Raw genomic sequence first — 12,814 nt, forward strand, 5'->3', positions numbered from 1 at the left:
TCAAAATGTAAGAGACATTTCACTGTGAGCTGGTGGGGTTTGCTGCTATTTGGGGTCCTCAGTAATGATTTTCACGGGGTGAATCCTTATGACATAGCCTCCCTCCAGCTCACTGCAATTTGAGAAAAAATACATCATGAAAAGAAAACACTGACATTTTGAAACAATAGTCAAGAGACATGCAGGTAGTTACAATGTCAGTGTTCAAGAGAAAATACAAAAAATGCCAAATCATTCTAAACACTACTGCCAGCCAGGATAAACAGCATTTGCTATGCAGACAATAGTTGGAACTACACAAGTTACCAAGGTTTTAATATTAACACGCTTTTTTTCCTCATTTATTTAGACTCACAGGATTTGCAGTGAACCCCTCTGTAAATAATTACATTCTGTGTTTTATGAACTGAAATTACAAGTCCTGAGGGTGAGTTTGAGCATTTACTGGGGGCCTCAGTATAATCCCATTGCCCCATTTGCCCCCACCAGGACAGTCCCCTGGCGTGAGGAGAGTGAGCAAAGGCTTTGAAGGCAAGAAAAGCACAGGGCATCAACCACACAGGAAAACCAAGCTCCTTTCCCCAGTGCTGGCTCCACTGGAAGCTACCCAGAGCTACAGTTGGAGCTTTACCTCACAAGAAAGAAGCCTCTGGGAATCAAAAGTGATTTTTCACTGCCTGCAACACTGATTTTGGAGCCATTCTGTGTCAAAGCTGAAACCTGAGGGAGGAAGATTCTGGTGGTCCTATCCCAATTCATTAGGGCATATTTATTTTTTCTGACAACTTTCATGGGTCTAAGCCTCTTACTGCTTTTTCACCACACCTGGTCAACAAACATGCCTGTAAACACCAGACAACCAATACCCTTCCTCAGCACAGTCTAACTGATCCATAAGGCCAGAGCAGCAAAATTAGCCTCTGAAATTCACCTATTTTTCTTCTAATTACAATATTTACATTATCAAAGAATCTGAAACAGAACACATACTTTACTTATTAATAAATAAGGGTAGCTAAACACCAGCTGCTTTTTGTTTTTCACAGATTATGGCAGATATACACACTAGTCTGTACCACAGAAGTGAAGCATTTTACTGTTCCTGGAAAACTATTTGGATTGTTTTGCCTGAACTCTTGTTCTTTCCCTTCCCAAAGCCCTCACTCGTCCCCACATGCTAATTTTCTCTGCTTTGAAACTTTCCCCCGGTAGACTGGACTAGATGTAATTATTTCCTGAAATATTTAATCTGTCAGTGTTAACTTTGGCCAGTTGAAGTAAATATAAGTGAGTGAAGATGAAATAGTAAAAATTTAACTCTGATCCCTGAAGCCAAATGCCCAGTGCTGTAGCAGCAGGCAGGAGACAGAGGGACACAAGCCTGTGATGACAAAGACACATCACAAGCTGGACAGCCAGCCCTCAGGCAGAAATGACTGGTTTCCTTTCAAACCTGGTAAGTACTTGGTGGGGTATTTACATCTGGGACATTTTTGTGTGCTACCGGGGCTTCAAAGAAAACAAAATTGGTGTCTTGATAAGAACAAGACTCCTGTTCACTACAAGCATCTTGGAAGTGTTTCTGCCCACTATTTTGAGGTATTACAGCACTTCATATGCTCTGCTGTCCATCTTTACCATATTTTTATCAATAGGTTAATGTGTCTTAAGGGTTTTCCTGGACTGGAAAATATTTGCTTATCTAGAAACACAATTTGCTTTGCTTATCTGGTAAAAAAGTGTTTTTTAAAATACATCTAATTATTTAGTGCAAGACTTGGCAGCTGAGGTTTTGAGAGGCAGGGACTGGACTAGGACTGGATCTAGAAGCCACGGTGCCTTGACAAGGATGTTTGTGGAAGCTGCACTTCCTTGGGTTGGATGTAGGGAAATCACAGGAGGATGTACATCTCACACCAGGGCAAGCAGAGGGAACATTGCTGCCTGAAAATCCCCTGAACAAATGAGATGTTTCTGGAGAATGAAAGACAGATTTTGAGAACAGCCTGATGTGGATACAACCTTAAAAAGATTTTGTCCTACCTCTGCAGGTTCAGTACCAGGGGCTCTTTCGAATGATCACTGTCCTGGGGATTGGTGGCACATTCCAAATTGGCTTTCAAATTTCGACCATCACCTACATGTCTCAGGTAGGCAGAGATGCACCTGGCACTGTGGTTAATGAGAGCACTGGCTCTCCACTGCTGCCTGAGCCTGCTGCTCTGGCATTCAGAAAGGCTTTGATCACAGTATTCTCCTCTCATTTCCCATTTGCTGTGCTGTGCTATCATGAGGAGCAGGGCATGTCAAAGTGTTGCAAACAGAAGAAAAGAGAGATTTGCAAGTTGTTAATAGAAGCGTTCCTCAGAAGACACGCACTAACTAGGGTGGCATCTGTCTCCCCCAAAATCTCACAGCACATGTGCCTTCTTCATTGGTTTCAGTTGATATTTTTATGGTTATCCATCCTCACAGAAAAGAACAAGTGAGCCGTGCTCTAGGAAGAGTCTGCTTCTCTCTACTGATCACATTAAGGGCACTGAAGTCTAGAGAAAAGACATCATTATTTTGTAGACATCACCTTAGTGGAAAAGCATTATTTTCAGAGCACTAAGTTCTGAGTGAAAAAGTATTTAGGAGTTGCACTGACCAGGCTCTGTGTAATGTGGCATTCTTGGCAGGAATGTGAGAGAAAATCCATAACTCATTTGCAGGACTTTGTAGTACTGTTTCCACTGTTCTTTAGTACCAGTCCATGCCTTGCTTCCTCACATTTCAAGGATAAAAATCCCAAAGATTGAACTTTAATGGCAAAATGAGCATAGCACACTCTATTATACCATGTCTGTTAGCTAATACACACTTCTAAAGCCCATGTGAAATAGTAACTTCAGCTGAAGCAACAAAATTCTTTTGTAAATATGATAAAATACCTGCAGTGCTCTCACAGGCGTTGTTAATGATTTTATATTTTCTCTCTCAGCACGTTAAGGCTTTCATTAATGAAACATGGCTGGAGCGCTATGGCTATCCCATCCAGCAGGACAACCTCCTGTTCCTGTGGTCTATCACCGTGTCCATCTTTGGGATAGGAGGTCTCTTGGGTTCTTCAGGAAGCAGATACCTCACGGTCAAATTTGGCAAGTATGTATGTTCAAAGACAATGTGTAAGTTGAATCTTAGCTTAAGGAAATGGTGGCTGAGGTTTTAAATGAGACAGGCTTTTAGACTCAGTGATGGCTGCACACAGCTGTGGTGTCAGCTGATGCTTCCTGCCCATGTCCCGTGCCATGGGCTGTGCTGCCAGCCTGTCACACCAGGCACGGCTCCTCAGGGTCATCTCAGCAAAGGGGAGAGGCAGCCCCTGGCTGAAGTCAGAGTGGGTTCTGGAAAGTGCTACTCAAAATGCAGAAACACTGAGATCCTTGTTGGTGCTGCAATGTGTTTCACAGTGGCTGCTCAAGTGCAGAAAAGCTTTTAGAGTTTTCTCTGCACACCCCAGAAGTGTTCCCAAACCCCCAGGTGCAGCCACGTGCCAAGTCACAGCACGAGTCCAAAGCACCCAGTGCTTATTTTGTCTGGGACCACACATGAGTCATTTCAAAAAACCATCGAGACAACTTCAGCCAAGACTTCCATCAAGTGCCATTCCCCTTCTGAGCCACAAAAAATCTTTTCATTTTCTTGCACTTACAGAAAGAAATGTCTCTTGTGCAACAACGTACTGATGATAGTGGCAGCATCTATCATGGGCTGCAGTAAAATATCCCAGTCCTTTGAGATGATTCTAATTGGACGATTCATGTGTGGACTCAGTGCAGGTGAGTGACTTCGCCCACGGGTCAGCTGAATCTCACAAAATTTTACATCTTTTTTCAAAGTAAATAACAAGCTTCCCAAAGAAAACAAAATGTTGAAGTCAGTGATCTTTTGTAAGAAGATTTTCTATAACGCTCTGCAATAAAGAGTGTTATAATTATTATAAATTATAATTATATAATAATTGTTATCAATTTCACTGATACCAAATGAAATTCAGCTTTGCCAAGTGTATGAATTTTCAGAGATGTCAGAAATGTTGTGATACCTCATGAAACAAGGGATTTTCTGAAGGAAAAATGTGTATAATATTTTCTTAAATTTAGCTAGAAGTACTGAAATCATACAGTTTAAAGCTAGTATTTTCATAGGGAGGAGTATTCCAAGCAGTAAGTCCTTGAGTTAGTACAAAGATCTGGGCTTAATAAAGCAAAATCACTCCTGGCAAGTAGACTACAGGCAGTAAAACACCCTGTGCTGCTATCAGTATTTTTTTGTATTCTTCCCTACACAAAACTTGCCTTTCTATTGTTTACATATTCACAGGCATGCCTCTTTTAACTTATTAAAGAGTTAACTTAGAAGTTAATGCCTATTTTTCAAATAAAGAGATTTTGTACATTGCTTCTCTGACAAAGAGATGTGTTCAAGAGCTATGGTTGTAATTTGAGAGCCTCGCTCTGTTCTAGAATCTGTATCTAGATGCCCCATTCAAAAACCTGATTTTTGTTAAAGAGACTGCAATCCAAAGAGATTGCTTTGCCATCACATGCAGCCGAGAGAAGAAGGTGCTGCATTTGAAACAGATAAAAGGGGCTGTGACCACCATATCAGGAAAAGCTTCTGTTCTCAGACTAGTATTTAGCATGTCTGAGTTAATAAATATAACTGGAAACATCAGCTCTGCCTGAAATCATAAAAATTATTGCTGGATAGCAGAAAATAAATACTCACGTCTCTACCTAAATCACATACAAATCAACATTGTCTGTAGCACTATATGGGATAATTTGCCATGAGTCTACCATGCAGCTCTTCAAAAGCATCACCTCAGAAAAGGTTGAGATTAGGTGGGTTAACTAGAAGCATATTAAATACTGCTAAAAAGTGTTAAATTATGCAGCACTTGCATACTCTGTGTTCTTTAAAACATGCTAAAGCTCACAGGAGAGTTTATGATGAGGCTACACCTGCACTTCAAAGGCAAAACTGTACCTTTCTTACCATCAGGAAACTGCACTCTGCAAAGAGGACCAATACTTTTGTAGAAAGAGTTTAAAAATCTAGTACTGAAAGTCTCAGATGTGAGTAGAGGTATGTGCCAGAGACAGCTGTATTCTGTAATATTTAATCATTTACATCCAGTGGATATAACTGGATTTCCAATGGTTATGTTTTCTTTCTTCTCTCCCATAATTCTCTCTTCACCTCAAGGTCTTTGTGTTCCCCTACATCACCAATATGTTGGAGAAATTTCCCCTAGGAAGCTCCGTGGATTTGCAAACTCTACTTCCTCTTTCTTTTGGACGTTGGGAAAAGCCATAGGGCAAATTTCAGGACAAAGGTAAAATGCAATTGATTACCCACACAATTAATTTCTGGATCCCTTCCACCTTTTGCTTCTCCCTCTGCTTTTCCATCCCTTCCCTTCTCTCCTCAAAGCAGATGCAATGAACTCTAACACTCCTTTCCTCCCTGCCAGGGAGCTGCTGGGCAGCCAGTCGCTGTGGCCCGTACTGATGGCCTCCTGTGGACTCCCAGCTCTGGTCCAGCTGGTCACGCTTCCCTTCTTCCCAGAGTCCCCACCCTATCTCCTCATGCAGAAAGGAGACCAGGAAGGCTGCAAAAAAGGTAACTGAGGGCTTCAGGTTCCTGTTCCTCACTTGACTTAGAATCATTTTGTGATGCTTGCTTTCCCCATATGGAAAGAAATAAATAGGACAAGGTTTCTCCCTGCTCATTTCCCACATGGCTCTGTGAACACCTACTAAGTCCATTATTGTTGTAGTCCCCACATAGAGCACAAAACTACTTCCCTCTACAGCTCTGTGTTACAAAACCTTTCGCATTTGTCTGACACCACCTGCACTGTCAGTCTGATGATTAATGCTAAATAATAAATGAAAAATAGCTGTTTGCACTGCAGGGCTCCACTGGGCACCCCTCAGCTCTGGTTATTGGCTGTGTACCCTGCTCACACCCTGAGAGAAGAGGAAGGCAGAACAGTGGCCCCATGGGCAGGGAGGGAGCCCTTATGCACCCCACTAGGCCCCTCTGTCCCAGCAAGTCCCACTGAGCAGGAGGGGATTAGGGCTCTGGAACACCCTGTAAGACATCTCTGCCTCTCAGCACAGCCCCAGCCCAGCACACTGGGCTGCCAGACACTTGTATCCCCTGCTCAGAAACCTTCCCAGGGAATCAAGAGACGAATTAACATGGCAGGTCTCGCTCTCCTTCTTCACAGCCATAAGGCAGCTTTGGGGTGAAGGCCAACACCAAGCAGAGATTGATGACATCATGAAAGAGAAAGCAACAATGAAAAACACCAAGATCTTGAGTGTCCTGGAACTAGTGAAAGAACCAGCTTTCCGTTGGCAGCTGTACATGATAGTTACTCTGACCGCCACAATTCAGCTATGTGGCATCAATGCAGTTGAGTGTGTTTCCCCCTTAAAGTCCCAAGATATCACAGCTCACAGGAGCTCCGTCCATTTTCCTCAGGCTTCTCAGCCCAAACCTTGCTGTCTGCCAGCCCTTCTACAGGCCAGCAGCAGCCACAAAGCTGGTCTGGGCTCCCTGTGTGACATCCCTCTGGCCAGCTCTCATCCTTGCTGGGGTTACCTGCCTCTGTAGATAGGCTCACTGAGCAGCCCCTTTGGGAGCCATTGCAGAGCTCCAGAGCTCACTCTCAGGAATGAGCCCACTCTCTACTGGCAAAATCTGTAGTTTTATGTGATTGCTCACTGCAACTGCTATTTGTCCCCTGGCTCTTAGCACCCAGAGATGTTGGGATGACGGGCTGCTCACTCTGCCCTTAAAGCTAACAGCAAGCATGCTCCCTGTTCTGCAGCTTCTGCAGCTCTGCTCTTCCTCACAGCAGTGCTTTTCTGGGGCCCTTCTGAAGACACAGCTTTGCATGACCCTCCTACCTCTAACACCATGATGCAGCAGCATCTGCAAAGGAAATACACAGCTGAATCTAACGCAGTTTAAACTGGAATCTTTATCACCTCAGCATATCTCCAAACACTAGCAGAGATAAAGATGTTTGGTTTACCCCCTCATGGCTCCATAACCCACACTCCTCTTTCTTGGGAATGTCCTACAGTGATGGTTTTGGATGGGCTCTGAAAACAAGATATACCTGGCTGTTTCTGAAAGCACCTAAATCAGGAATCTGCAAACCTACTTGCATTGTAGTAGCTGGAGATCAAATTATCCCAACATTTTCTCTTTTATTAAATTCATTAATGAATTAATTATATAATGCTTTATAATATTTTTGTCTGCTGATAGAGTGAATACTACCAAAAAGAGTACAGAACTCCAGCTCACTCCAAAGCTGAGCTGCATGCTCCCTGGTTAGCAGCTCATATCTAGGGCAGTGTCATGCAAGTTTGGATAAGAAATCAATTATTTTCTTCTCTTACTGTTTGATTTTTTTTTCCAGATTTATTTTTATACTTTTGAAGTCCTCCAGGCAGCTGGCTTTGATGAAAAAATGGCCTCCTATATGACCCTGTCCATTGGACTCTCTGAACTCGTAGCTGCTGTAGTCTGTGTAAGTCCCATGACCAGGGGAGTGGGGCACCCTTTGCTCTCCAGCACTGACACTGATGTGATTTCTGTCCTTCAGAGCTCCATCATCGAGAGGCTGGGCAGGAAAGTGCTCCTAAGAGGAGGCTACTGGATCATGGGTTCACTGCTAGCTGCTATCACTGTGACTCTGTCCCTGCAGGTAAGGAAACTCTGCTCACAGCAGATTGCTCTGTCTCTTCTGTTTCTGATCTAAAGCTCACTGGCAGGACCCCACTACTGAGAAAGGAAAGTGAGGCTTAGATCAAGCTTGCCTATATGTAGGATTAAACTCTCTCTTAGCCAGTAGTCTCATGTACTCCTGCCTTCCTTTCAACATGACCCCATGGCCTCAGCAAGGAACACATAAACCACTGGGAGGGTGTTCCTGACTTCATCAGAGTGCAAACACCAAACACCAGCCAGCACAGACCACCAGGCAGTTGGAGGAAAAGGGCCCTTTCCATTCATGCTGCTCTTAACAAGTAACAGCAAAACCCCAGACCTTTGGCATCAGTTAATTTGAAACTGAATTTGCTGCAGATGATTGTGGGAAGGGTTCATAGACTGGAGACCAGTTCACTTCTCAAACAGTGATACCTCTGTGCCATTGCTGCAGCTTTTTCAGAAGCAGATCACCTGTGGTACCAGGTACCAGTACTGTGTTACCAGTACTCATCCAGAGCTACTCTGCAGATACACTGCAAAATTGACCTGGAAGCAAGGTGGCAGCAGACTTCTGGTTTTGTTTCACTCATGAAAGCTCTCAAACATAGGAGAGAGAAATCTTTTTTTCCTAAAGCATCGAGTCTCTTTTCTCCTTGATTAAAATCTAGAAAAATTGCTTCTCAGTACCAGTTTTTAAATCTATAACTTAACAAAAGTTAAGAAAGATGTGATTTGTCTTTCTCATATCCCTAAGGATCAGAGGAAGCACTATGAAGTCAAAAACAAAGGACAGGGTGCAAAAGAACTCTTCAGACTTCATTTAATGGAAGCCTCCCTAGATTTGCAGCTGCTCTGCACTGGCAGACCTGTCTGCTCACCTAACAAAGATCTCAGCTGCTCCATCCACAGAGTAAAGCACTCACAGCTCTCAGTTCCCACACACTGAACATTTCTTTTTTGAGGTGACAGTGTTAGAAAAGCAGGAGCATTCCTCACCTAGGGCTGTCAACAGTTTTTAACCAGAAATTTGTTATGGCTTTTTTCCCCAGGACTGGTACTTCTGGATGCCATACTGCAGCCTTGCTCTCATTATCCTGTTTACAGTTGTCTTTGCTGTTGGGCCAGGTAAGTTCTCAATCAAATGAAATAAAGGAATTCAGAAATGAGCATATTAATAGGGTTAGGAAAATACTGCCTTATATTGCAGAATATCTAGCATAAATAATTTAATATAATCTTGCCATCATTTAAACATTGTGGGTCCAATTATTCACTGGACATAAAATTCAATACCATCAGGTTTGAGTTTTGCTAAAATGAGGAAAGGAGAATACTGGAAAAATACAGCAAAAATAGAGCAAAAGCAGATGGGTAAAAGCTTTTTTTGAAATGCTAGGGGAGAAATAAAAAAGAGAAAAATAAAAGCAAGAGTTCTTTTAAATTCAGTGTTGTATAATGTTACGTCTTATCCCACCTAGACAGCAGTGCAGAAGACCTACTTTGGAGTAATTTTTTTCCTAGCATTTATTGCCTGCTACTCATTAAATTTTATTTTATAAAGGCTAATAATTTTTTTAATATTTGCCTTCCCATATGGTAGGGCTGAATTCTTTTCCTGACTCAAAACAGCTGAAATCCTGTGACTTCAAAACAAAACTGAAATGCCCAGGAAGTAAATCATTGGTAATGATTTACTCATTGGTAATCTAGCAGAATCACACCGAAAATTCATTTTATCAATAATAATTGTCATTCTATCCTGATACATCTTCTTTCATGAGATGATGTCAGGCTTTCTCAAGTGTCAACTACTTAATTCTTGGATGTCCCTATTGCCACACATCCGGGGTCACCATATATTACCGTGGGTCTTCTGGGCAGTCAGGACTTGGTGGAGTGAAGGAGAGATCTTGACTCCATTTCAGAAGGCTTGTTTATTATATTATGATATATATTATATTAAAAAGACCACACTATAACTATACTGCAAAGAACAGAGAGAAAGATTCATCAGAAGGCGAGACAGGAATAGAAAGGAATGAATAACAAAGTTCTGTGACTCCCAGAGAGTCCGAGAGCTGCTGCCTCCTGGATTGGCCACCAAGCAGAAACATCCCACACTGAGCAATCGAGGAAGCACCTGCTGCATTCCACAGCAGCAGATAAATTGTCTACACTTGAAGCTGAGGCCCTCTCAGCTTCTCAGGAGAAGAAAATCCTAGCAAAGGGATTTTCACAAAATATCACAACCACATGTCCCCAAAAATTTATTTGAGTATTGTACCACTTTCATAAACTGATGTCTAGCAGTTTATTAGATGCCACAAACGTTTTCTTTTGTAACAAAGAGCAGCATACTCAATGCCACTGCACAAATCTGGCACTCATGGCTGCCCCCTATAGCAGCATCTATTAGCTGACTGTGTAACAGGAACACTAACCCAAATGTGGAAGCCAAACACATCAAACAAGAAACGATTCTTGTTCTTCTTTCCTTCCAGGTGGTGCCACAGTTTCCACCAGGGTTGAAATTTTCAAGCTGTCCTGCAGACCCCCTGCCTTTGTGATCAGCGCCGTTCTGAACTGGCTGGGAGTGTTTGTGATCGGCACCACGTTCCCGTTCATCGTGGTGAGTGCCGCTGCTGCCTCGGGCTCTGGGCCCCTGCTCTCCCACGGCCACTCCTGCAACCCAAGGGCCCTGGTTTGCCCAAGATACTCATTCAGACTGAAATATTTGTCAAAGGTCAAAATGGAAAGAATTCTGTATCAAATTCATCACTGGGTGATGAATTCATCTTTGGGTGATGCCTCAAGAGGCTACCTGGAACAGAGGCTAGGCAGAGCTGAAATAATAAAGCAGGTGTTTATTCAAGGCCTTCAAAGGATACACCTTGGGCAGTGCAAAATCCCACAGAGGCTACACCCAAGGTGGGCAATGGTCACAATGAGTTTCTCGACTGATTTAAGTTTGGTCTATTTGCGTATCAGAGGTTAATTGTCCAATTGTAGCTTCAGGTAATGAAGTCACATTCCCTCGGTTTCCTCCACCCCATTCCCTTTTTTTTATACTTTTGGGCCCGAGGCTGTGGGGATGACCTTGGCTCTCAGGCCTGGAAGGATTGTTCTGTCTGCCCAGAATGTGAGGAGAGCTGACTAAGGCTCCATATCAGTTCAGAGTTACACATAATGCAGGGCAGGATCTGAAAAGCATAAAAGCTGAAACTTAAGGCATTGTGGGACCCAAACACAAAAATGTGCCAAGAAAGTGACTAAAGCAAAGATATGCTAATCCTGCTTTCTTTCTCACTTTGCTCTTCCCTGCAGGAAAGACTGAAGCAGTTCTGCTTCCTCATCTTTATGGTGGTACTTTTCACTTCAGGGATGATTATCCACCTGTTCCTTCCAGAAACAAAAGGGAAATCAATCATGGAAATCACAGAAGAATTCAATAAGCTAAACTTTAAAAACAAGCACATTCCAGCAACTCCAAATCATGTCACAGAGGATTATACCTTCTGCACCAGGCTTTGACCGACCATGAGGGGGAATCAGATTTTTGTAAAAAAGTAGGAAAAAAAAGACATTTGCCATTTTCTGACTAACAAGTTGCTCCAAATGGACTGTCAGCTTTCCTATCTGTCCCAATTTGCCAAACCAGCTTCTTTCTCAAGCACTCCACTCTGGGCAGCTCTGAAAAGTGATAAGGGCTGATATTAACAGGACAGACTTGTGTGAATCATGAGCATTTTGGCTTAATGTGCTGATGTGTAAATCTCTTCTTAACAGAGCAACTAATACACACTGAAACGACACACGTAGAATTTATAAACACTCTGCTGACCACAGAGAAAGGAAAGACCTGTGATCCTCTCTCTCTATGATTTCTGAGTATGTTTTTATAGTGCTGAAATGGGAACAGAGAAGTTCTTGGCTTGCTGTCTCTGGCTAGTGTTCAATCCATAACAGATTAAAGAAAAAATTTAGTGGAATAGGAGATAAATTCTTTGTTTCTCTAGATTCAGCTGAATAACCAAACCTTGCCTGGTTCCCATGCACAGTGCCATGTTGTCCTTGTGTGGTGTCTTGTTTGACAGGCTTCAACTATTTCAGATTGCCTTTCAGCAGCGAGAGAGCTAAAAGGACTGGTGGAGAGAGTCCAGCCACCATAAACCCCAAGCTCCCACAGTCAATTTAGATACTCTGTGCTCTCCTGCCCATCACTGCTGCAGCTCCTCCTCCAGGAGCAGAATTCCCACAGATATCTCAAGGGCTGTGAATCCCACAACAGCTGAACTATTTTCTTCCTATGACTTTTGCCTACCTGGAACCTCTTTGCTCCAGAAGAACCTCCTCAGACTGGAACAGATTGAACCAGAAACTTTTTTTGAAATATACAGGCTCATGGGACTTCTCTTTAGAAGGTGTCTAACATTCTGTGTGTTTCCCTCTATTAATGAGAGGCTCACATGGTTGTAGAAGGAAAGCAACTACGAGGAAGAACATGAACAAATCTAAGGCTTACTGTGAGGCACACAATACAATTTAAAGTCCAAACTCTAGGCTTGCACAGTAAAATAAGTGGTTTTATCTCTGCTGTTGCTTTGGCATATTTACTTCAACTCAAATAAGGTTATTCGAATTAAGAATCCAATTGTTCATCTCAACTGCTACTTATTTTTAATTGGAAATGGTAACCATAATAAAAATGGCAGATTGCCTTGTAATAAAACTTCTGGCCTCCACAAACATTTCTTTCCCCACACATCATGATCTCCTCAGGAGGAGTTGACTAGAAAAAGTTGTTGGTGTGCCTAACCTTCCATGATTGAGGTTTTTCATTATTCCTGTCTTTAGTACTGAGTGATACTTCAGACATCTCATCAAATATGACATAAATAGAACTGTGTATCTACAAAACATGAACTGTCCTAAAGCCAGAAAACTCAATAACTTTGTAGTGCTCCATATACATGTAATATGATTAAAATCTACCAGTCATCTGGACACAGCTGCCAATATAGATCAGAAATAC

The 12,814-nt window shown here is 42.5% G+C and overlaps 1 protein-coding gene across 2 annotated transcripts; it reads left to right on the forward strand.

Annotated features, from left to right (window-relative positions):
• Nucleotides 1-1,307: 1,307 nt before the first annotated feature.
• Nucleotides 1,308-12,511, forward strand: LOC119707545 (solute carrier family 2, facilitated glucose transporter member 9-like). Of its 2 annotated transcripts, XM_038152679.1 has the most exons (12): nucleotides 1,308-1,456; nucleotides 2,052-2,150; nucleotides 2,984-3,144; nucleotides 3,697-3,821; nucleotides 5,254-5,383; nucleotides 5,522-5,670; nucleotides 6,284-6,471; nucleotides 7,490-7,600; nucleotides 7,676-7,777; nucleotides 8,832-8,907; nucleotides 10,284-10,411; nucleotides 11,107-12,511. In XM_038152679.1, the coding sequence occupies exons 1-12, from the start codon at nucleotides 1,433-1,435 to the stop codon at nucleotides 11,311-11,313; spliced, it is 1,500 nt and encodes a 499-aa protein (XP_038008607.1). In that variant the 5' UTR covers nucleotides 1,308-1,432; the 3' UTR covers nucleotides 11,314-12,511. The 2 variants fall into 2 exon arrangements, with proteins under 2 accessions (XP_038008607.1, XP_038008608.1); XM_038152680.1 differs by lacking the exon at nucleotides 2,052-2,150 and having other exon boundaries at nucleotides 1,317-1,456.
• The last annotated feature ends 303 nt before the right edge of the window (nucleotides 12,512-12,814 follow it).

Source organism: Motacilla alba, chromosome 15, assembly GCF_015832195.1.
Source record: "Motacilla alba alba isolate MOTALB_02 chromosome 15, Motacilla_alba_V1.0_pri, whole genome shotgun sequence".
NCBI lineage: Eukaryota > Metazoa > Chordata > Aves > Passeriformes > Motacillidae > Motacilla > Motacilla alba.

What these genes read in the sequence shown, in the direction of transcription:
- LOC119707545 (XM_038152679.1), top strand. Translation starts at nt 1,433, where the DNA reads ATGACTGGTTTCCTTTCAAACCTG. An exon ending in CCATCACCTACATGTCTCAG is followed by an intron (nt 2,151 to 2,983) that starts GTAGGCAGAGAT and finishes TTTCTCTCTCAG; the next exon opens with CACGTTAAGGCTTTCATTAA. An exon ending in CCAGGAAGGCTGCAAAAAAG is followed by an intron (nt 5,671 to 6,283) that starts GTAACTGAGGGC and finishes CCTTCTTCACAG; the next exon opens with CCATAAGGCAGCTTTGGGGT.